At 32.7% G+C, this 26,548-nt stretch overlaps 1 protein-coding gene across 2 annotated transcripts in view; it reads left to right on the top strand.

Annotated features, from left to right (window-relative positions):
• Window positions 1-26,548, top strand: part of LOC139520423 (1-phosphatidylinositol 4,5-bisphosphate phosphodiesterase epsilon-1-like) — a 153,828-nt gene that overhangs the window by 30,015 nt on the left and 97,265 nt on the right. For both annotated transcript variants that reach the window (XM_071313018.1, XM_071313020.1), the window contains one exon: window positions 19,897-20,017. In XM_071313018.1, the coding sequence (XP_071169119.1) occupies window positions 19,897-20,017 (121 nt within the window). The remainder of the gene's footprint in view (window positions 1-19,896; window positions 20,018-26,548) is intronic.

Here is a 26,548-nt window from a genome sequence, read left to right as displayed (position 1 = left end):
AAAGCAAACACATAGTTAATAAAGCTATAGTTACTTAGAGAAAACAAATGAAGGAGTCACACATTCTCAAAGTAAATAAGACAAACAAACAGAAAAAACAAAACTGACAAAAATGCTGACTAGCGACGAGTAATACCATTGCAATGTGATTTATAAAGGTTGTTTTTTATGTCTCTGTTATCATTATGGTCATTGTTATATTATAGTTCGTTTCTGTGTGTGTTACATTTCAATGTTGTGTTTCTGTTGTGTTGTAGTTCTCTTATATTTGATGCGTTTCCCTCAGTTTTAGTTTGTAACTCGGATTTGTTTTTTCTTTATCGATTTATGAATTTCGAACAGCGGTATACTACTGTTGCCTTTATTTATCTTTGATAATAACAATAATTACTATAATTATTTTGTTGTTGTGTTTGTAATTTAAAACAATTTTGTCATCATTCCCATTATCTTTATTACTATTTCGTTTTTTTTAAATTTTGATATATCATTATTTCTATTAGATTGTTTTGTTGTAAGTTTATACTATTGTCATTATTACTGTGTTTTTTTTTTAAATTTCATCAAAAAATGATTATTCAATTATTATTATTACTATCATTATTGTTATCAATTTTATTAATATCAGTTTATTGCTGTTATTAGGACTTGTTTCTATTATTTCTGTCAAGGTTCTTCCTCCAAGTTAGCCATATATGAACTCTATAGGTTTTCTGTTGCCATTTTTTATCATTATTCTAACATTTTTTGTATTTTTTAATGCATATCAATTTCATGTTAGATACTGGAATCATTTTCGGGTTGAATTTTACCACAAAACATCACTTATCATTATCAGCATTCTGTGGAATTCATTAAGCTTCTTCATGAACACTCCTGTACTACTTCACAGGTTACATTTGTTAAAACAACAACTATAAAATAAATACCAGGGTTAAAGCATTCAGATCTTCCATCAGCTCTTCTCTTTAGAGGTGTAATGAGTAGCTATTTGTACTGTTCCTTATAGCGATTTAATTCCTTGTCAATAACACTTCCATGTTGCTTTATTTTCATTTCATTGTAAGCCTTGACATAATAATGGTCGTTTTGCAAGTACATTGAAAAATAATTCACGTAATGCGCAAATAGCAATAGCGACATAGTGGGAGAAAGAACAGATTTAATTATTTTTATATGAAAACGCGTCATGCTAATTTTGGTATTCAGTTGTCTATTTGCTTGTGATTTTGACAGGAAGCTCTCAAATTGTACTATTGTGTCATCTTTTTTTTATTGTCATGACAACTTACTTTCATGTAATCGATAACTGGTAATATAAAATTCAAGACTTAGTCCTTTGTGCTTTTTTTTGTGTGTTTTGAAATAAAAAAAAACATGTATCATACGTTAAACAAAATTCAAAGGTTTAACATATTGGATGTCCTGCATAGTGAAGCGCTCTAATCAAGGATTAAATTTTGTATAGTGAGACTTAAATTCAATATACAATGATCTTTTCTTCGATGAATAAATTTTCACTGTGAAAGTTTGGAGCAGAAGTTTTTAAAAGAGGTGTAAATACATGGGGAGTGATAAAACCCTAAATGTAAAGTTTAAACCATCGGTTGTTTCAGTAATAACTGTTCTGCTTTGGTCACTGGATTGTGATCTCTAATTTTCTACTCATTTTTGCAAAACCAGACCCCAGGCGCGGATCCAGGGGGGGGGGGGGGTCCGGGGATTGGAACCCCCTTTTTTTTTACGATCAATGCATTTGAATGGGGACATGTAGTTGGAACCAATCCCCCCTTTTTTTGTCCTGGGTTAGGACCCACCTTTTTGAAATGGCTGGAGCCGTCCCTGCAACCCCTCTCTATCCATGATAAAATAAGGAACAGCATCAACTCTAAACAGAATAATACAAGGTTGGACGACAACTCTTCGCATATCGGTATTAATTCATCGATGGCAAATGATTCAAATCCAATAGCAAGTGTTGGGAACAAACTATATAGAAAAAATCCTAACTAAGCTATAATAGAATTAGGATGTATTTAAGAATTGTATGCTTCTTTTTATTTGTAGCTGTAACCGAAGAACTTTTCTCCATTGAATTGAAGAGCCGACACAGTAGCACGTTCATTTAAGTTCAACGTGTTTGTGGTTGACCATAAATTGAAATACTTTGTTTCTTTACGCAAAATTTTTAATTAAATGAAGAAAAAAAACCACATATCATCTCAATTTTTAGCTCACCTGACCTGAAAGGTCAAGTGAGCTTTTCTCATCACTTGGCGTCCGTCGTCCGTCGTCCGTCGTCCGTAAACTTTTACAAAAATCTTCTCCTCTGAAACTACTGGGCCAAATTCTACCAAACTTGGCCACAATCATCCTTGGGGTATCTAGTTTAAAAAATGTGTGGCGTGACCCGTCAAACCAACCAAGATGGCCGCCATGGCTAAAAATAGAACATAGGGGTAAAATGCAGTTTTTGGCTTATAACTCAAAAACCAAAGCATTTAGAGCAAATCTGACATGGGGTAAAATGGTTGATCAGGTGATGATCTATCTGCCTTGAAATTTTCAGACGAATAGGACAACCTGTTGTTGGGTTGCTGCCTGTGAAATGGATATTTTAAGGAAATTTTGCAGTTTTTGGTTATTATCTTGAATACTATTATAGATAGAAATAAACTGTAAACAGCAATAATGTTCAGCAAAGTAAGACCTACAAATAAATCAACATGACCAAAATTGTCAGTTGACCCCTTAAGGAGTTATTGCCCTTTATAGTCAATTTTTAACAACTTTTCGTCATTTTTTGTAACTTTTCTAAAAATCTTCTTCTCCAAAACTACTTTGCCAAATTAAACCAAACTTGGCCACAATTATCATTGTGGTTTATAGTTTGAAAAATGTGTCCGATGACCCAGCCTGCCAAACAAAATGGCCGACATGGCTAAAATTAGAACATAGTGGTAAAATGCAGTTTTTGATTTATATCTTTGAAACTAAGACATTTAGGGCAAATCTTTCAAGATTTAAATGTCCATCAGAATAAGATATATCCCCTCACAAATTTTGAGTTGAATCGGACAACCTGTTGTTGGGTTGCTGCCCTAAAATTGGTGATTTTAAGGAAATTTTGCAGTTTTTGGTTATTATCTTGAATACTATTATAGATAGAGATAAACTGTAAACAGCAATAATGTTCAGCAAAGTAAGATCTACAAATAAGTCAGCATGATCAAAATTGTTAGAGGACCCCTTAAGGAGTTGTTGCCCTTTATAGTCAATATTGAACAACTTTTCGTCATTTTTGTAACTTGTATCAAAATCTTTTCTAAAACGACTTGGCCAAATTTAACCAAACTTGGCCACAATCATAATACTAGGGTATCTATTTTAAAAAAAAGTGTCTAATGACCCCGCCTACCAACGAAGATGGCCGACATCAGTAAACACATTAACAGGTGAGCGACACAGGCTCTTGAGAGCCTCTAGTTGTAGAAATAGCTGCTGCAACAAAAGTATTTCGGTTAATACTACATAACATATAGAATTTAAGTTCATCAAAATGTTTGATTGGTTGTCACTAGATCTCTTTTTTCATAAAAACCTGTACTAATCAGGAACCCCATCAAGGTAAAACTATCAGTATTAAGTCAAGGAAATAACAACGTCATCAATTCTTAACGCACGAATTTTACGACAGTGAGGCTATTACATGATTACAAGCTGCCAAGCAATTTGCTTGAACAGGAAGTAGCGTTTCCAGGCACTGAAAGAAGTAGTATAGTTATTACAATGTTATCCTAGGGTATAAATTAAATGGGATGTAATTCAAGATTTCGTACAATTATAGATATATATGGCTTCCAAACGTGAGAAATAGTTTCCAGTTTTGAAGGTTTATGGCAGCTAGGCCATATGGACTAAAACGTGTTGGAGGAAACAGTAGTTAATCTTTGTTCAAATCTCATTAATTCATCAGGACTAATCGAATCAAGGTGGAAAATAACAACAAAAAACTGGGGGAATCATTAATTCATCAGGACTAAACAAATCAAGGTGGAAAATAACAACAAAAAACTGGGGGAATCATTAATTCATCAGGACTAAACAAATCAAGGTGGAAAATAACAACAAAAAACACTGGGGGAACGCGTATACTCCAAAACAAGTGACAACGGATGAGAATAACAATGTTAAAGGGTCACATTTCAGGACAGCAGGGAAATATAGCTTCAGCAGCACCTGTTCTTAAAATGGACTCAAAAGGATGACAAATGATAAGGCGGTATCAAACATTGTTGGTAATAGATTTGTCCTTTTTAACTTGTCTAACCCCGCCATATTTTGTATGTCTGTCCGTAATCATGAACCTGTAATTCGAAGGTTGTTTTACATTTGTCATCTCACGAGGTCTTTTATAGCTTGCAGAATGCTACGCAGCTAGGATTCTGTTTATTGTTGCAGACCGTATAGTTATTTGATATCTAGTGGAAAGTTGTCCAAATGACAATCATACCAAATCTTCTTATTTGTGTATTGTCTCATTTTGTTTAAATTTGATTTTTTGTTTTATAATTAACTGGTAACTTTTCATAAAAACCCTTTGATGATCTAAACTTTCTGAAATGGACACTTTCTTACTTATAGAATTTCCAATAAAAAGACTGTAAAACATTATAAATCAATCAAGATATGCTTATGATCCCAATTAGTCCTTATTGGTATCTTAATTATCAGAGCATTCAAAACTAATTTTCTGCCGAGTTTGGCCTTGACGTCTTGCCTTTCCTCCATGTCTTTACGTTTTAGCTAAGTCATTTATCTTTTGAGATTTATTGTTGTGTGTCTAATGTACCTAAATTGTTTTATGTATGGTACTACTTTTTCATACTAATTAGAGACACGAAGAGCATACACATGGACTAATTCAGAATGGTTTACAATGTGTGTTCTAATTTCTAACCAATAAAAAGGGACTTTTGGCATAAAAGGGTCAACATATGTTTTCCTTTCCCTACGCTCGGTGACATTCGTAGAGTTGCACCCTAAGCTCAAATCATAGATTTTAACATCGTTAGCTTATAAACGTTTGTCATGTCGTGTCTGATTCAGAACAAAATCGAGAAGATATGAGATACTATGTATCATGGCCTAATATAATAATAATTGCTACTCCCCAACTCATTATTATCATTATGATTTCCAGCAGAATATATTAGACATAAAAACTACGTATTTTCAAGCCTAACATATTTTAGATTCAAGATCAAAGAAATGTGACGGATATAAATCAAAGTTTTATCAACTTATTAATACAAACACGAAAAACAAAACCTTTTAATTAAAACGAAGACTACGATTTATTGGTTAAATCAAAGGACAATTTATTGTGTACTTATTGCCCTTCAGTGGTAGTTGAACAAATGGAGATGTTGGGTATGCGTCAATGGGACAAAAACATAACGACAAAATGTATTAAAATGGCAAAGTGGTATCAATGAGGGTCCAGTGTATGTTTCTCTATATGCACAAAACAAGGCCAGTAGAGGCTTTTCTACACGAAAACTAGTGTGCAAAGTTGCTTTGGTTCAATCAATAGCTTCATGTAAGCTACAATCCTTCTAAAAAGTATTATTGTGAGTACAAACACGAGAATATCATATCTGTTGACAGTAATGCATGCAATCGCTGCTGGAATATTGCTGCACAGAAACGGAAAGTTCACAATAAGAAAATTTAAATTGCTTATATTGTAATGTATAGTTTGTCTACCAATCACCCCCCTCTTTGTCAAGATGTAAGCCAAACAATGAAGAATATAACATGTACAGATATATATCAAATTCAAGCTGAGTGCAATAGAGGGTATTACCATAGTCATCAAACATTGACTGTGAAACCTCAGTGAGAGGACTGCATATTTGTAAATTAATTAAATATATAGTAAAACGTAAAGTTAAAGGATATTTCCAGTTTCTTATTCATTTGACGCGAAAGCTTCAGTTTAACTAGACAAAACCTTCTTTGGTAAATCTATATATATAGTAAATAATATGAAATTACGCATCATCAGCATAAATCTACATCAATGTGATGGCATGGAAGATAAAGTTACAACTTAAATTACTTTTTAAAGCTAACCAAAGTTTCAAAAGCATTACAACAATACTGACATTATTTTGGCAAAATGTTGCATGTTCATAAAATATCTGTTTTAATGTTATTATTTTTATCAAACTCTTTTATGCCCATGTCATTTGTGGATATTGACATTTCGTCTGGTATTAATGTTGTACTCTGACTACCAGACGATTGTTAAAACTTAGCCCGAGAGATATTCGTTTTTTTCTCTCTATCGGAAATGGCTTTGAAAGAACCGGAAGATAGTTTCTCCGGAAACACGTGTCGTGTATACTAAAATTTGTGTCCTACGCTTTTGATACGAGACCAGTTCATGTGAACTGTAAGTCCTAAGAATAGCACTCAGTCTGACTTCATTAAAATGACATACATGTATGTAGTTTAATATTCTCAACAAAATTGACCATAGACAATTTCTACTTATCTGATTAAACAATGTTCTCTATTGATGCTTTTCAAAGTGTCGAGTATTTCAAATATGCAGTTTAAAGTTTGAAAAAAGACATTGGTTGTTCAAATTATGCATTTGTATTCACCCAGGTGGTATTTATGTTATATCTGTATAAAATCACTGTGCTGGTGTGTGTAAGAATTAAATTGAAAACACGTTGATCTTAGACTAAATATCTACGCTCACGTGATAAACAAAAGGAAAGGAAGCCGGTTGTTTTTAAATTGTTCTAAATCTCAAATTCATAAGGAGGCTTTCAAAATGGAACTTATACTATCCCCATATTTATAAACAAGAAGATGTGGTATGCTGGCCAATAAGACAACTCTTTACCAGAGACCAAACAGCACAGAAATTTACGACTATAGGTCACCGTACGCTTTTCAGCAATGAACAAAGCCCATACCGCATAGTCAGCTAAAACAGGCGGCCCTGAAATGACAAATGAAAAAAAAAGTAATCGAGAAAACTAAAATTTTGCAGTTTTTGTATGTAGTCTTTAATGTTTCAAAATATCAAAAATCTTATAAAAAAGATCGCTGGCCATTTATATTACACGTTCAACACATGTATTATTTATAAGTAATCAAAATAAAATAAAATCGCCCTCGGTATTATTCGGTGCATCCGATAATTGTTTAGCGATGTCCAGCGGGAATTATCTGTTAGGTTTGCTTAATAGAATACAATTGGATTATACCATACAGATAGTATTAGTTGTCACTTTTATTACTCTAATACGGAGCGATGTCGTGTTGAAAGTTATGATGGCATCGATAAATGAGCTGTCGCAATAATTAGCTTGATCATTTGGCCAATGAATTAATCAAAGTAGCATCCAAGACGAATCCGCCAAAACTTTGTTACAAAGTAAGAATGTAATTATTGGGATGTTTTTTTTTCTTTTCTTCGCTTGCACAAACAAGTCGCATATGATTGCTAGAAAACTTTTGATGAATGGATTATTTGATGTAAACAGTCATAGGTCTGACAGATAATGACCAAGCCATAGTTATCCATTAAAGCAAGCAAAATCAATTATCTAGACAAGTGTGAAATGGACGGGGAATAGTTTTTGTCACAAGCATAAACAAGAAAATTTATAACGGATGATAAATAGTCTAAAGGGATATTTGTCTCGCGGATGCTCTTGACAACTTGCGTTTGGGAATTGATGGAAGAGTTGAGAATTGTGCAATTCGAAATATGTATAATGGAAATGTATGTCTTTCCTTGGTACTAAACTTTAGTACGTTATGATCAACTACAAAGTTCACAAATGTTATAGCAGGAATTTCCCAATAGAGGGAAAAAAAGATTTCAAATTTAATATTCCTAATGGCCCGTTGAAGGAGGTTAAGACCCTTAAACTCAGCCAATCATCTTCTGAGATCACCGGCAACCACACGTTGATTTTTTTTATACAATGGGTTCGGAAAGGGATATATTTCCATAGAAAATTCTATAACATCTCATGCGTTTTTCAATATAAAAATAAAGAGAGGTGGTTTCCTTTTGAAAAAAACGTTACTTGGTTTTTGGTATTGACAAGAAGCTTAAAAATCAGAAGTGGAGGGACCCTCTTGAAAAAAGATAAATAAAGAAAAGGTTAACTCAGTCTTTTTGGAATTTATTCGATCCCCTGTTTTATTTCTCTTGATTAGTGTAACAACTGTATACTTATTTCTATATAGTATATAAAGAACAAAAACTTTATGGCTTAAAATGTTCCACTAATCACTTTAAACGTTTTCCCGTTGGCTTTTATATAGTCGAAATGATTTTTACTCTCTCTCTCTCTCTCTCGATTTGAAAATCAAAATATAGAAGCATTATATGGACAAAATGAAGAACAAGAAAATGTTTTCGAGTCCGATAATGTTTTCCCGCCAGTTCTTTGCCATCTCAAATTTCACAAACATATCTTGCTGTTTAACTAAATATTTACTGTCTAACTTCCTAGATTTCTTCCTTACCCTACAAATCAAATGGATTACACCTTACATCATTTAACTTCTAAAGTCTGACTTTGGCATGGCATCAATATATATAGCATTGTACATCAACAAATCTATTTTTCTTCAAAGTTTTGCATCCGCGTCAATGTTCTTTGAACAGTTCTAAAGTGTAAAATATGCATTCTATCAGAAGTGAGTGAATTAAGCTTTGCATGAGAGAAAATCGTTTTCAATTATCGATGATTTTTTTCCTATTCAGTTTTAACAGCTATGTTTCTGTTTCCACGCAATTATCAAATTTCAAATTAACTGTTAGATTATTGTTTAATGTGCAATATTCTTTGTGAATCGCAGAGGTAATTTCCCAAAAAGTGTTTTGACCAAAACGTAGTATCTTTAAGATGAGGAAGCAATCTATAAACTACAATCTGACCCGAAGTAGCATTATGTTTTGTTAAATTATTTAGAATCCTTACAAAATATTTAAACAGGATTTCCTATTTGCCGTTAATCCAAAATGTATTCTACGAATATGATTGGATGATTTAATGTTTTATAAAACGACACAAATGCTTCAATACCATGTTTGTAAATAATTGTGATTGAAAGGATACGATACATATCCGGCTTCGAATTTTGTATGCTTATTGAGCAATTTTACTCAAGTTGAAAAATTATTTTTTTCGAAACTTTCTCTGTTTAAAGTGCACAAAAGTCAAGTATAATTATATTAAAAACAAATGGATTCAAAAACAAGAAAACTATATATAAATCCGTCTCTTTTAATAATCGTTCAGGCCTAGAATGACGTTTTCCTTTTAATTTAAAAGACTTTTCGTGTCCTATTCTTTATTATAATTTGATTCTGTCGCATTCTTCTGGCTTCGTAGATTGGATGACAGTAAATCGAGAGTTGCTTGATTAAATATACTTTTTATCTGTACAACGGATGTTTTCATGTTGTATTTTGGTTGGCCAATGACCGTCTGAATGCCATAGAAAATCAAGTTTTACACAATTATATCAGACAGCTGACACGGACTTGTAAATACTTGGTATCGATCAGAGAACATTAATTATATATTTGAAACATTAGTTGCTCCGACAAGATTTGTAATGATTTCTTGTTTTAATGACTTAATAATAACTGACAAGATTTGATATGTACAACGCAATGTTTTGAAATATTTACAGTTTACAGTTTTTATAAGAGCCCTCTTTGGGTGGGTTTGGATGTATATAGATCTATATAAGTATGCATGTCGCTATTACAAGAGACAACAATTAGTCAAAGATAAATATACAATAACATTATAAAAGGAGCACCAGGAAAAGACCAACAACAGTCCACAAGATTTCAGAGAAAACTATTGAACACAACACTACCACACCTGGAACCGCGGATGACTGTCATTGATCTCAGGTGGTCAGGAATAGTAGTCATGTCCATTTATATTCAATATCAGCGACACTTCTTTTTCCTACATGCTTTAGATCATATGTAATGATGGATTAACTCTACTCCCCAATGGCAAGTCTTTACTGCTTTTATTGCGATATTTTATTTTTAGATTATATTATTATTCCATGATTAAAAATGAATCCGGAAAATTTTAAAAGGGACATTAATTTTTGGGGCCCTTTATAGCTTGCTGTTCGGTGTGAGCCAAGGCTCCTTGTTGAAGGCCGTACCTTGACCTATAATGGTTTACTTTAATAAATTGTTACTTGCATGGAGAGTGGTCTCATTGGCACTCATACCACATCTTCCTATATCTATAAAGCTATATGAACGGATAGAAACACAAATTAAGATTAACATTTTAACTGGGCATACGCAAGTGCAGCGTTGAGATTTGATGCAAAAATACATGTTAGAAGATTTTACCAAAAAATCGAAAGAACAGCATTATTGTCTATATTTCATTCCAAGTATATTCCAATCCACTTTCTGTGGACGTCACATGATATAGATAAAGTAGATCGAATAAAATCTCCCAATCCACCCAACGATTATTTTTTATTATTTATGCTTCTTTATTGTATTGGAAAACAATTTTGTGTATTGCCATTAAAATTTTCGCCATTATTATTATTGATTTTAATTATTATCTATTTTATTCGTAATCATTTATCAATTACTCGACACTTGCATGGGTCTTCTATAATTACCACGTAAGACATAAAATCAAAGTAATAGCAAGAAAAAAAAACCCATTTTTTTAAGCCATTATAAATCCGCACACCTGAACGTGTGATCGGATAGTCACATGCAAATTAAAAACACTTACGTCAGCAATGTGCAATAGCGATCACGTGTGAGCTAGTTGCATGTACGATCAATGACCTCCTAACAGTTCCATCAGTTATGTAAAACTCAATTAAAGCTTCTATTAAAATAAGCTGTTAATTAGATTTCACTTCCCCTGTATACATCTGTTACCACGTGATGATCGATATTCCGATAGTCGATCATTACGCCAGCGTCAAGACACTTAAAGGTAAGCTATTTTGTAAATATTATGAAAAATATTTATTTCCGCATTCTTTGGACGTTTTAAAGTATGACTGAACAGGGTATTATTGCAGATGCGCTTATTGTCTGCTTCTCTCATTGATTTTATATTTTCTTGCAAGATGCATAGAAATAAGTATTTTTAATTGTGGAATTTTAAAAAATTCTACGAATGCCGACTTTTATAGATAAGAAAACTATTCAGGCATGAGTAAACTGTTTTTCACAGAGATAATATTCTAAAAACTAAATTTAATAATGTAGAAACCATAATATGATTTTGAGGTGTAGAAAATAGCAAATTTCTAATATAGGTATGATCATGATGTACAAAGATTAAACTAAAGATCGATCGAACGTTATTGCATGCCCTACAATTGCTTATACTTTCTAGATACAATTGGTTTTGTTTTTTCTTCTATATGTGTACATAAGGGAGAAAAAGATATTAAATGGTATAAATAAGGAGATGAAGTATGATTGCCAATAAGACAAATTTCAACAAAAGACGAAGTTAACAACTATACACAGTATAATAAATTACAAGACAACACCACGACTAAAGTAAAAATAATGATATATTTAAAACCAAGGATAAAGCAACACGAAACCAACAAAACCCACAGGTGGATTCAAATGCATTAGAAGGGTAGGTCGTTCGTGTCTCGAACTGCTCATTGGCAGTAAAAAAAACGGCAACAGTCGCATTCATTTAACAAACAAAGAACAATAGGACCTTAATTGTTGGGGTAACAACAATGAAAAAGTTATATTTTTTTATCCATATATAAGTGAGTGTACGACAGTTGAAATTTAGTACTGTTTGGTATGATTTGTTTCAAGTTGTGAATGCTTTTCCCTTTTAATTTAAAAGTAGTCATTTACATGTAGTATAAAAGAATAAAAGATCTGAGATACGGGGCAATGACATATAACCAACGCCTAGCAAACAACTAAAAAGTCATGATCATGTCGACATACGGTCTTCAATACAAGTGTCTTTAAAAAATTACATAACATCAATCGCCCCCGAGCACATAATCTGGGAGGTACGGATTTTTACATCGGTGTTGAAAATGCATACACTCTTCAGTGTAAAATTCTGTACACCCCTTATACACCAAGATAACATTAAGGAGACCTGACGATGTTCCTGACGTGGCTGGGAAGAGATGTGCAGAATTCGTATTGTTAAACTGTAGTTTTTTTTTATCTCTCAACACTGCCCTTTTTAAAATTCAATTAGTGCAATAACAAAAATAGATATCAGAAAGTTCAACCACTGAGACCTAGGTAACATGCGAAACAAAGATATTAGTACAAACGAGTTACTGACCGTAAGAAGAGCTGTTACAGAAATTATGCCGCGTACTTAACACTTACGGTTTATTTTTCGATTTTATGTTAGAATACACCAGATGTAAGCAACTATATGGGTCACCGTACGACCTTCAGCCATGAACTAAACCCATACCATGTAGTAAGCTAGTCATTGCCGCTACCATGACACCGTGTAAATACTTTGTAATTTAAACAAGTAAACCAATGGCCGGATATTTGTACAAGACTCGTCTCAAATTATTGAATATATACAATGGATAATCTGAAAGTTTTGCCATAAGATGCAAACTTTTCTCTGCTTGTCTCATATTGAAGTATATCCTTGTCATCTGGAATATGTGAACAATCTCAATGTCGTACCTTGGTGACTCTCAATAATGTAAGAGAAATAAGTATGAACTAAATTTCTTTTACATTTGTACGAGCCTCATACTTCAAATACGTTTTAATCTTCATTTATATTTTATGTTACCTAAAATGGCACAAAGTAAGTATAGTTTTTCTGTCACAAATAAAAATAACATGGTGGCGCAAAAGAAAAAAATGAATTTAAAAACAAACCAACAATTGGCTTAAATGCATTTGTAGTATAATATATCCTGTATTCGCACAGTGCACCATCGATCAGGGATTTAATGGTTGTAGCTTTCCAGCCACTTCGCCAATTTAACTTCATTACAAACTATATTTAAGAATTGAATGCTTCTTTTTGTAATTTCATTGGGGTGTAAAAGCGTTGACCGAAGTACAATTTGCACGTAGCGCGGAAGCGCTTCATTCTAAACATTTGTGTACGGTCAACGCCTTTACAACCCTATGAAGTTACAACAAGAAGCATTCAATACTTATAATTACATTTATTAGCCAGGATCATGAAAACACGATTTTTATCAAGTTTTTATTTAATGCACCTGTGCACTTTATTGTGAGACCTCGTGTCATCATGAATGATAAATTTTATTGTGTAATGAAGCTGATTAAGGAATAACGCGAGATTGCAGTGTAGCCAATCAGAATAACGTATTATAATGAAACATACATCCAATGCGCTATATATGTAATTATTCTGTTTTAAAAAGTGTACGGTCACCGTCAATTTTGACCACTCTTCTAATACATACGCGTCACCAGTTAGACTACATTTGTGGTGCCATTTGAAACATGACAATTGTACGGCAAGCCGTTTTACTATTTATTCTAACTTCAGGATATCTAATAAACTTTATAAGATATATCATATAGTTTATAAGATATCATATATACTTTATAAGATATCTTATATATATATATAGTTTATAAAATATCTCATATAATTTTAAGTATATAAGATATCTTATTAAGTATATAAGATATCGTATAAACTATCTTATAAACTATATGAGATATCTTATAAAGAATATAAGATATCTTATATAAAAAATATGTTTAAGATATCTTATAAACTTTATAAGATATCTTATATACTTTATGAGATATCTTATATAGTTAATAAGATATCCTTTAAAGAAAATTATATGAGATATCTTATAAAGAAAATTATATGAGATATCTTATATACTTTATAAGATATCTTAACGCTCCCTACATCAGAACCGCAGAAAATTAATAATTATAATTAAATGCGGTTACTTCAACCAACATACGTAATAAATTCAAGACTTTACACCGTTTTATTTAATTTCATTTATATGAAAGTGTGTTGCCTATCATTAAGATAATAACTAACAGTGTTTCGGGATTTTTTGCTTATACTATTAAAGCATTGGTCCCTTTTCATAAGTCGAAACACTGTTAGTTATTATCTTGATTATGATCAATTAAAGGCAACAAGCTTTCATATGAATGAAATTAAGTAAAACGGTGTAAAATCTTGAGATTTATTACGTATGTTGGCTGAAAGAACCGCATTTAATTACGATTTAAAGGGAGACTTTGATTTTCAATGCAATTATTTATATAAGATATCTTATAAACTTTAGGAGATATCTTATAAATAATGTTTATATCAGATATCTTATAAAACATATAAGATATCTCATATCATATATAAGATATCTTATAAAGAAAATTATATGAGATATCTTATAAATTATATGAGATATCTTATAAACTATATAAGATATCTTATAAAGTATATAAGACATCTTATAAAAACTGGATTATATCAGATATCTTATATATTATATGAGATATCTTATATATTATATGAGATATCTTATATATTATATGAGATATCTTATATATTATATGAGATATCTTATATATTATATGAGAAATCTTGAAGTGAGAATAAATAGTAAAACGGCTTGCCATACAATTGAGTTAAATTCATGATGTAAACCGATAAACATAAGAATGAAAAAAGTCTGAATTGCATGATCACAATCAATAGTATTAATTTCGATTTCATTGGAATTTTCAGGAATAACCAATTCCAGGAATTATGTTTAATGTAGTTTTAATCATTGTCATATTACAAATATTCCATGATAAGTAAGATCAAATGATAGGTTACAAAGTATATTCGAAATCATATCAGCAAATTGATGTCACATGAGATATTCCGGGAGGATAACCGACATTATTCCGAGAAATATATTGTTGTCGTCTGCTTTGTGACATAAACTGAAGAAAAACTTCAAAGACCAGACTTTTCCAGCTGTTCGTCTCTATATGATCTGTCATTTTAAACATCTTTTTTCTTTGTTTAAAGTAAAAATAAAATCAATGAATAATTCATTGAGTATATCTCATGTCATAAGAAATTCTAGTAAATTTTTCAGTAAAAAATGGATCATAATGGATGATAAAAAAGATAACAAATTCAAGGTCTTATAGTCGGTATTGTCGCACTTAGCAACATTTCCTATACAATCCTTGACCGGGGTCGAGGACAATAGGAGTTAAGCTTTACCCCGAAAACAGCTGTTGTCCGGGAACAGTCAATGAGAGATCAACCTCATCATATACATGTACGTCCTTCAGTGGTACAATAGTACCGTATGTCCTTCAGTGGTACAGTAGTACCGTATGTCCTTCGGTGGTACAGTAGTACCGGTCACTACACTGAGCATGCCAAGAAATACTCGCTCAAAACTCCGGTGTACCCCATACGCCACCCATTAGTAGTTAAATATTAACTTATGACCGTTTAGAACACGTCCATGTACAAAATGGTCAATATTAATCATCCGTGTAATCTACTCTATGGGATGTTAGCAAAATTTCAATAGAGTATATTTCTTGGCATGTATGGCTAATGTGACTGAGCCACAACGAAGGCTCCATACAAGCGTGATTGTATATAGAACATACACAACATGATTGAAACTATCAGTTGACTCTTAATGCTAAACTGAAAATAGAAGTCCTCAATCCTGTCAATTTCTTTATAATTCTTTTAATATACGAATAAAGTATATGAACACTTTCTAGACTAGTACAGGATTATAATTTCTGATGGCAACATAACGCCTTTCATATAAAAAAAAATGATTTGGACATTTTACGGGAAATTGTGTAGGTCAAATAATTATTGCAATCTCCGCCAAAAAATTTCACGAAAACTTACAAGCAAAATAGCTGAAATAAGATCAACTGTAGCCCAACCACAATAAAGCTTGAAAATATATAGCACAAGGATGATTGTGATCAAACTTGGTTTCAATTTGTTTAGTGGTTACACAGTGGGATAACTAGTGAGTCATTGCATTAGAAGCTTGTAACATAATATTTGCTTCACATTAATAAAAATATGGAAAAAGTATAGCATGCAGAATCAATAGATACACCAATTTGTATTGTTCTTTCTAGTTTTTAGACATTCAAAATTTTCAGAAATCTTTCAGTTTTCAGCTATCACAAGTTTTCGAGTGCATCGGAAAGCATGATGTTATCATATTATTATTTGTTTCATTAATTGTCACTGTTTGAATATATTAATTTAGATGTAATGTTCAGGTTGGAAAAGGAAACAAAATGATTGCAACGAAAATGTTTATAATACTTTAAAAACATTGTACTTTTTATGAAAAATTGTAAAATCATTTTGTCTCGATTGATGAACATATATGTGCGTCCTTCTCTACCCAGAACTAGATTCGTACATACCAGATTATTGCGTGTTCCTCCGACATATATACAATCAGTAAAATGTTTATATACATTAAGGTTAATATGTTAAGAACGTGTTCTCCTGCGGCGACTTTAAACAATTTTTACACTCTTAATGTCTTCTGTTGCTGTAACTCCCTTTACAACATATATACATTGTAGCATTATTGATAGCATTTAATGCATGTCGATTCTGTATTTACGCTTGGTTATTTTGTTGACCAGAATTTTTTCTATCGAACTTGTAATTTAAAGCGGAATTCATTCAATAAATGTGTCCGAAAACCAGATAATTCTATTGTAAAGGGTGAAAAGTTTTGACATTAGCTTTTCAAATGTATAGAGCAAAATATTTTTTTGAAAAATTTGCCTACTGACGGTGACATACGCTTAGATTGTAATGATAACTGACGGCGACAAACGTCGAGATTAGTGACGACAACTGACAGCGACAGACGCCAAGATGATTAATGACAACTGACGGCTACAAACGCTAAAATTAGTGATGAAAACTGACGGCGACAGACGTCTAGATTAGTGATGACAACTGACAGTGACAGACGCCGAGATTAGTAATGACAACTGACGTCGACAGACGCCAAAAAAAGTGATGACAACTGACGGATAGAAGCCGAGATTAGTGATGACAACTGACGGCGACAGACGCCAAGATAAGTGAGGACAGACAGAAAGATGAGTGATCACAACTGACGGCGATAGACAAAAAGATAAGTGATGACAACTGACGATGACAGATGCAAAGATAAGTGATGACAAATGACGGCGACAGACGCCTAGATTAGTGATGACAACTGACAGTGACAGACGCCGAGATTAGTAGTGACAACTGACGTCGACAGACGCCAAAAAAGTGATGACAACTGACGGATAGAAGCCGAGATTAGTGATGACAACTGACGGCGACAGACGCCAAGATAAGTGAGGACAGACAGAAAGATGAGTGATCACAACTGACGGCGATAGACAAAAAGATAAGTGATGACAACTGACGATGACAGATGCAAAGATAAGTGATGACAAATGACGGTGACAGATGCAAAGATAAGTGATGACAAATGACGGTGACAGATGCAAAGATAAGTGATGACAAATGACGGTGACAGATGCAAAGATAAGTGATGACAAATGACGGTGACAGACACCGAAATAAGTGATGACACCTGACGGCGACAGACGCCAAGATTATTAATGACAACTGACGGGGACAGACGCCAAAATTAGTGATGACAACTGACGGTGACACGCACCGAGATTAGTGATGACAACTAACGGCGAAAGACGCCAAGATTAGTGATGACAACTGATGGCGACAGACGCCCTGATTAGTGATAAAAACTGACGGCGACAGACGCCATGAATATTGATGACAAATGGCGACGACAGACGCCGAGATTAGCGATGACAACTGACGACGACTGACGCACTAATTAGTGATGAAAACTGACGGCGACAGATGCCAAGATTAGCGATGACAACTGACGGCGACAGTCGCCAAGATTAGCGATGACAACTGACGGCGACAGACTCCCTGATTAGTGATGAAAACTGACGGCGATAGACGCCAAGATAAAGGATGACAACTGACGGCAACAGACGGTACTCTAGTGATGACATCATGACATCATGACAATATATAATACTTAATATCTTTCAGCCTGGTGACTTTATAACAAATCCCACCGGTCTCCGATATTGAACAGAAATGATATCTTCATAACTTTTTTTATGGAATTTAAGTTACACGTGCATTTGATATGAAAAAATCTTAGTTCATATATTTGATGAAAATGTATGCTAATCGCTATACTTATGAAATATTTATATGACAAATAAACGACATGCAATATTCTTGATGATTTGATTTTCCCAATGAACAAAGTTGCATAAAATATATTGGAGATTAAAAAAACTCATCAAATATGAATTAAAAAATCTCTGTCTTTGTCCTTGAAATAGACTCTCGGATCTTCGCAAGATTGACGTCACTGCTGTAATATTGTTCTTCAAGCCTTTTTTTTAAGATATGAACAATTATGGCAAATCGTTTAGAATAAGATAGTAATCCGTTTTTCTTTTTTTGTTAAATATCACTCAAAGGAAACCCATATGGTTAAGTAATACTTCAACTCATTTGAATGATTGCTGTCAGAAAAAAATCACTATGAATCTATGAAATTGGCATTAACAAGAATACGAAATCTATTCTGGTTAGTGCATGTTCAAACCATGTTAACATGTAATGTAAAGATACAGTTTGTATGTTAGCTGGTGTTTTATTTGGGAGATGTATAAATAAATTAAAGGTAGGAAGGTATTTGATTGTTGATGAAAACGCAGATCGTTATGGACATTCCTTTTAAACCAGATGCTTAAATACATTTTGAATGCAATGATATCTTAAATTAGAACTTTCATTTTCTTGATATGAATGAATCTTTTGATATTAATGGAACATTTTAACATGCTACGATATATCACCTGCAACAGTTTTAAAAACTTGTTTTATAGGATGTACATTATATTAGGATATTAATCAATTTTCAATGCAAACAATTATGATTTTGCTTTCAGCGAAAACATTATACAGTGCATTTTTTTAAACCAAGTTTTGCATGGTTAGTGACTTGTCAAATAACTGGTTATATAATGTCTAAATTGATCCTCTAAACCTTTTTTTAAATTGATGTCATAGTCGAAAACGCTTAAACGAGAAGTGTTCTCCATTTCGCCTCTCTGCGTTTTCGCCTTATAGAATATATGCGAAAACATCTATCAGTATCCATTAAAGTTTCATAAGCGCATTAAGTCTTATATATTTTCAAGCGGGGTATCTTTGTTCCATGGAAACATTATTCTTTTATATCAAACTAGTTTGACTGTATCCGCTCGTCTCTATTTGATGGTTTCAACTACAAATCACTGCGCTTGACGTTTTCAGTTGTTCTCGGCAGCTTTTCTGAAGGACGTATTTCTCAAGTTTTGTTTACATAACAAGAATCTGATTGTTGTAGTTAAAATATATCGGTCACGGAAAATGTGCTTATTAATTAAACTCAAAATACAAAACATGCCAATAAACTAATAATTTTGTCTTTATTTCAAACCACAAGAGATTTTTTCCACATCAAGTTACAAGGAATTTAGATGTCAACAAAATGATGTTATTTTTGAAATAATTGAAACTGTCAGAATCTCTGATCGTTTATCACTTCCTGTAGGCTAAAGCATTTTTTTCCTATTTAAACATAATGAAACTTTTAATTTCTTAAATATTTAGCAATTCCCCAGTTTTCATCAATATTTAACGAATTAATTCCCTCCGGACAAACTTTTATATAATCAATACTTTTCTTTTGCAGCAAACATTCACGTTAGAGCCATCCATCAGTAATGAGAGAACATCTAATCGCCGCTCAAAGATGAGCCTCCGCCGGGGTGATAGGTCCAAACACAGGAACAGTAATGTCTCTGAACATACAGGTAAGAACATAGTTTTACAATTATACCCGAATAAAAAGGTAAACAATAAAAAAATATACAGGAACATACAGGTAGACTTGAAAACCGGAACAAAGAGGTAGAAATAGAGAAATATAATACGGGAACATACAGGTAGACTTGAATACCGGAACAAAGAGGTAGAAATAGAGAAATATAATACGGGAACATGCAGGTAGACTTGAATACCGGAACATGCAGGTAGACTTGAATACCGGAACAAAGAGGTAGAAATAGAGAAATATAATACGGGAACATACAGGTAGACTTGAAAACCGGAACAAAGAGGTAGAAATAGAGAAATATAATACGGGAACATACAGGTAGACTTGAATACCGGAACAAAGAGGTAGAAATAGAGAAATATAATACGGGAACATGCAGGTAGACTTGAATACCGGAACAAAGAGGTAGAAATAGAGAAATATAATACAGGAACATGCAGGTAGACTTGAATACCAGAACAAAGAGGTAGAAATAGAGAAATATAATACGGGAACATACAGGTAGACTTGAATACCGGAACAAAGAGGTAGAAATAGAGAAATATAATACGGGAACATGCAGGTAGACTTGAATACCGGAACAAAGAGGTAGAAATAGAGAAATATAATACGGGAACATACAGGTAGAAATATCGGTAGAGGTAAAAATAATAAATAGAGTATATATGACAGGAACATACAGTAAAGAATAGAGGAACAAAGAGTTAAAATAGAGAAGTTAAGAATATAAAATGCAAATATTACTAAGCATAAGGTTAGAATATAAATATCATAGTTATCAAAGGTACCAGGATTATAATTTAGTACGCCAGACGCGCGTTTCGTCTACATAAGACTCCTCAGTGACGCTCATATCAAAATATTAATAAAGCCAAACAAGTACAAAGTTGAAGAGCATTGAGGATCCAAAATTCCAAAAAGTTTTGCCAAATACGTTTAAGGTAATCTATGCCTGGGATAAGAAAATCCTTAGTTTTTCGAAAAATTTAAAGTTTTGTAACTAGGAAATTTATAAAAAATTACCACTATACACTAGAACTCACAATTAGGAATACTAACATATACCGGAATACTTAACTTACAAGTAAGAACACTAAAATGAAACAGAACATATGTATTAGAATAGAATTATAATGCACCAGAGCTTACAAGTATGAATTCAAAAATATACCAGATAGACCATGCAGGTAAAATTAATAAATATATAATAGACTGGAACATGTAGGTGAGAGCACAACAATATAGCATAAAATAAGGTTTGTATGATTGATTAAGAAAATCCTGGAACAGTCAGGTATAGGAATGTAAAAAAATATCAACAGAAACTTACAGGTAATAAGACACAAATGTACAGGAACATAGATGTTAGACGTTCAGATTATATATGGAGTGACTGAAAATTAGAATAGATTTTTTTGTGAAAGCATGCACTAAGAAATAATTAGAATGAAGTATGTAATTTTATGAGTCGAATTAAATAGGTCCAGATAGTTATATATGCTTTAACTCCAGCAAAACGTACGTCCATGCATCAATGGCCTCAGTATGTTTTAAGGGGGGGGGGGGGCTGTAACATGAGCAATGGAATAAAATGTGTCAATCGTGAATTAACTAACTGATCGATGGAATAATTGTTAGATGTTAAACATCCAGAAGGCAATATGTATTGCATCAATATTTTGAATAATTAACCAATTAGTCACTGTGGACAGAAACGGATTCACCGGAAGTAGAATAGAAATTCATCACAGAAATAATTGTATAAACCTCTCCGAGACTCTCTCTTTCTGTTAGATTCATTTCCTTTGGGTTGTCGGTTTCCTTCTTTCTTATTGAAGTGTACTTAAGACGAAAGGTCGGTCTTTTAGTACTCTACTTATCATTTATTTTTTTTCGATTTATATTTTTATGCCATATAGCTAGAGCTAGAAAATACACAAAATTAATTGCGTTATATACGAGAGCCAAAACTATGGAAAGACACAATATATTTAGAACTATTTTACAATAAGAATTACCAAAAAGCATGTTTTAATTTCTTTCCAAGAAAGCTGATCCAATAGCTTTAATAGTATGTAGTAGCTTTTCTTTTGTCAATTTAATTGCCAATGAATTATATCAATATTATTGCGGATGACCACTTCCTATGAAAATTCTTCCATTAGATATCTGCTGATTGATATTCTAGTCTCAATGGTAAAACGTTATTTATTTATAAGATCAGAATGACTTTGGACTTGCTTTCAACAACTGCGAGTACTCTAAGATCAAATTGGGAATGGAAATGGGGAATGTGTCAAAGAGACAACTACCCGACCATAGAACAGACAACAGCAGAAGGTCACCAACAGGTCTTCAATGCAGCGAGAAATTCCCGCACCCGGGGGCGTCCTACAACTGGCCCCTAGACAAATATATATACTAGTTCAGTGATAATGAACGCCATACTAATTTCCAACATGTACACAAGAAACTAAAATATTAAAAATAATACAAGACTAACAAAGGCCAGAGGCTCCTGACTTGGGACCGGGCTAAAAAATGCGGCGGGTTTAAACATGTTTATGAGATCTCAACCCTCTACCTATACCTCTAGTCAATGTAGAAAAGTAAACGCATAACAATACGCACATTAAAATTCAGTTCAAGAAAAGTCCGAGTCTGATGTCAGAAGATGTAATCAAAGAAAATAAACAAAATGACAATAATACATAAATAACAGACTACTAGCAGTTAACGGACATGCCAGCTCCAGACTTCAATTAAACTGATTGAAAGATTATGTCTTCATCATATGAATATCAGTACGTTTTGTTTTCTTGCCTTATTTTGTTAGTTTGGTTGTGTTTCGTGCAACTGTGATGAGTCAAGTCCTTTCCATCTACGGTTCACAGTTTGTTCTTTTGTTGATCTGTTACACTTCTGTCACAATGCAGGGGGTAGAGCGCTCACATAAATGTTTAATCCCGTCACATTCTGTATATTATGCTTGGCTCAAGTATGTACCCTGTAGATCAGTGGTTTGTCGTTTGAGTTGCTGTCTTCCATATTTGGTTTCGTTTAGTATATGAAAGCATTAATCAGTCCTTTCCGGTTTTCTCAATTGTTTCATATTTTCTCATGCTAGTACTTTTTAAAAGTTTACCTTGAGTTTTAGTTCATTGTTGAAAGCCGCATAATGATCTTTAGTTGTTTACATGATAATAACGATAATAATGATAATAATGATAATAATGATAATAATGATAATAATGATAATGTGATAAGCGCCCTTTATAAAAAATAAAAATTACTCTGTGCATGCAGCAGGTTTATTAAACAAATCAAAGAAAAAAACATAAAACATACACTTTGTTAGATGCAAATACTGAAATAAAAATATATAACAAAAATGACTTCCACAGAAAAGGGTCAATAAGGAATCTGGTTGTACCAAATACTGTGGTGCAATTTGGTCTCTGGTGGATAGTTTTCTCATACGTTTTGTTGACAAATTTTAAAAGGGCCCCTTCTAAAATAGATATCGTTGGCTTGTATGGCCGTTGCATCGTTAGACCTTTCTATATTTGCTTATTTTATCCATGTACACTTAAAGAAAATTGAATTCCATTACTTTACAATTCTACATCGGAATTTCGTCAGTTGAAACTTCTCTATTGCCTCAGTACTAACGTCAGTGTTGCAAATAAATCTCTTTTCAACCGAATAAAAATCATTGACATATCAAATTTTGTTTTTGTTTTGGAAAATTACATTTGAACCAAAAGATACAATTTGTTGAATGACATCCATGTGTTTTTCAGTATTTATTCATTTTCTGCTATGCTTCAGAAGTAATCTATTTTATCACGAGCTGTTATATTTCAATACAAAATGTTTAATTACGAAGGAAATTCAATCATCTTGTTTCGTAATTATTTTGCTTGATAGAAAGAAGACAGCGCATGTGTCTAAGATTAAACAAAGTAATCATAAGTTGTATATTTACATTCTGCTATGCTCTCTGCATTAGAGGCTTGAGTGATATCTTTTTTTGATAAGAGCGTTTCTCATTTGTTCAGACTATACAAACTTTGTAAGAACATTCGGTTTATATATACGATTATGTGTTGCCATACCTTTAGTATTAAGATCTCATTCGGAACAGTAAGGGGGAGGGGGGAGGGGGTCAATGCATGATTTAAATATAAATATGCAAGTTTACGACAGTTAGCAACACCAACAAGTGACTTACTAGACGTTTTAAGAGGTATTGCTCAATTCAGGTAGATTCACTGGATCCTGCCATTTTGAATGTACAAAAGCAATACACAATCGGTCTCGTTCGTTGCCTTAAACTGCAAGTTTTGACACAGAATTTCAATCTATGAGTAAGAATGTTTAATTATAAGAGTTTAGCCACTTCAAACTGGGACTTACTCGTCAATGATCCATGTCTTTTTGTGGTACAACACCTGCACTGGTGTGAATTTTTGTTCGATGTCTATTGTATAGGGAATGAATGGATGAATGAATTTTATTCTCATCAACTAATGACATAGTTATAGAGATAATAAGTATATACAACAATATAATATACAGTGCATGTATGAGGAAAATGATATACATTAACCAGGAGGAGAGACTTTCACATTAACAGCTTTAATATATCGACATAATTTTTCTAAAACAGTAATATTATTTGAGGAAATGGAGAAATGCTGTGTGCACGTTAAAGACTGCTTGTAACAAATAGTTCCACGGCAATGTTTTTGTTCCTTTCAAAAATATACATTTTTGTAGATTCTTGTTTCAATGCCATTTGAAAATCCTTCAATTCACCAACTGCAGAACCAACGTATTGTAGTTGTGGTTATTATTTCTTGTCGAGAATATGCATGTTATAATTGCTACTGGGCGTTAAGCAAATAAAACTCAACCAATCAATGTTATATATGTTTTGTTGAGAATGGAATTTGGGAATGTGTCAAAGAGAAAACAACCCGACAAAAGAGCAAGCAACCAACGAATCTTCAACACAGCGAAATACTACCGCACCCGGAATACGTTATATTGTTCCAGAAAAGGGGAATTGAAAATTGGATACTTGGGCAATGCATCTTATAAATTGCGTTTATAACAAATGCTGGCATTATGCTGCATTAGGAGAATTTACGTTTATCAAATGGAGAAAAGCATTTATAATAATATTCAAGAAAAAAGGAAATCGAAACATAAATGCATGGACAATGCCTCTTGTGAATCAAGTTTATTACAAAAGCTGCATTTGGAAGCATATTGCGTTCATCAAATGCAGGAAAGCATTTATAATATTATTCCAGGAAAGGAATTGAAAAATAAATACTTGGGCAATGCCTCTTCTAAATTACGCTTATAACAAATGCTACTTTCGGAGACATATAACGTTCATCAAATGGAGGAAAGCATTTATAAATTTGTTTTATCTTTAGTTAAGGAGAGTTTACTGGAATGATGGCGACAAATAAGTTACTAAGTGCTTAAATAGAGCTTAATCAAGCGCATTGATCGGAGTATCTTTTCAGAAACCAATTACGAAGTGTGAGAAGTTCCGTATATCAGTTTCAATGAAAATATCTCACTTCGTTGACGATAAATCTTGTGGGGATTTCTTGATTACACAATACTTGTTTCTGTAATAAAAATGATATCTGTTCTCTTTTCCTTAGTATGAGTCTTCAATAAAGCTATATTTGGCATCATTTAACTTTCAGTGAAATACTTCAAAAAGCAAAGCGTGAAAAATGATAAATTTATACCAGAATACTGATAGCACTATTTTGAGATATCTTGCATCAATATTACACAGTATAAAACTATCTGGAGTACATTTAAATTTGAAAACTGGTATAATTTTCTTTGGATAGATAAATTTGAGTCAGTATACTGTAAACACAACTGAAGGAAGTGTTATTATTAGCATATGTTTTTGTGAATGTTTCATATATTATCGATAGTTCTAATAGTTATTAGTTATCCTTGCATGTAAGCCTTTACCTTTTGGTATCAGATGGAGAGTTGTCTCAATTGGGAATCATACCACATCTTCTGATTTTATATACTAGAAAATCCGAAATTATTGCGAGATTTTTATTCATGCGAATAATGCGATTTGGTTACGATCGAAATAATAAGAACTCGCATTCTGATATCTGACGCATATATATCGTAACGCAGATTTTCCTGAAATCTCAATAATTATAATCTCGCTTTTTTGTCTCTCCTTTTTTTGTCTCTCCTTTTTTAGGGTAAAAATCCGCAATGATAAATGCACGCAATAATCTCCTAAATTTCAGTCAGTATCACCTTTTTTTTTGTCTTCGTGAAAATACGCTCTATTTTGCTTTTTTGCATTTCTTAAAATAGAAAATGTTACCCGTTCCATTTAGCTAGCTCAAATCAGATGACAACTACTCAATTTTATAGAATATTAGTGAATATGTATAATTCATATTGACGTTATCCACTTATCATTGCATGCAAGAAAATA

This window comes from Mytilus edulis, chromosome 4 (genome assembly GCF_963676685.1).
Source record: "Mytilus edulis chromosome 4, xbMytEdul2.2, whole genome shotgun sequence".
NCBI classification, from domain to species: Eukaryota; Metazoa; Mollusca; class Bivalvia; order Mytilida; family Mytilidae; genus Mytilus; species Mytilus edulis.
The sequence above is the reverse complement of the archived record's forward strand: the minus strand, read 5'-3'. Positions and strand labels throughout refer to the sequence as shown.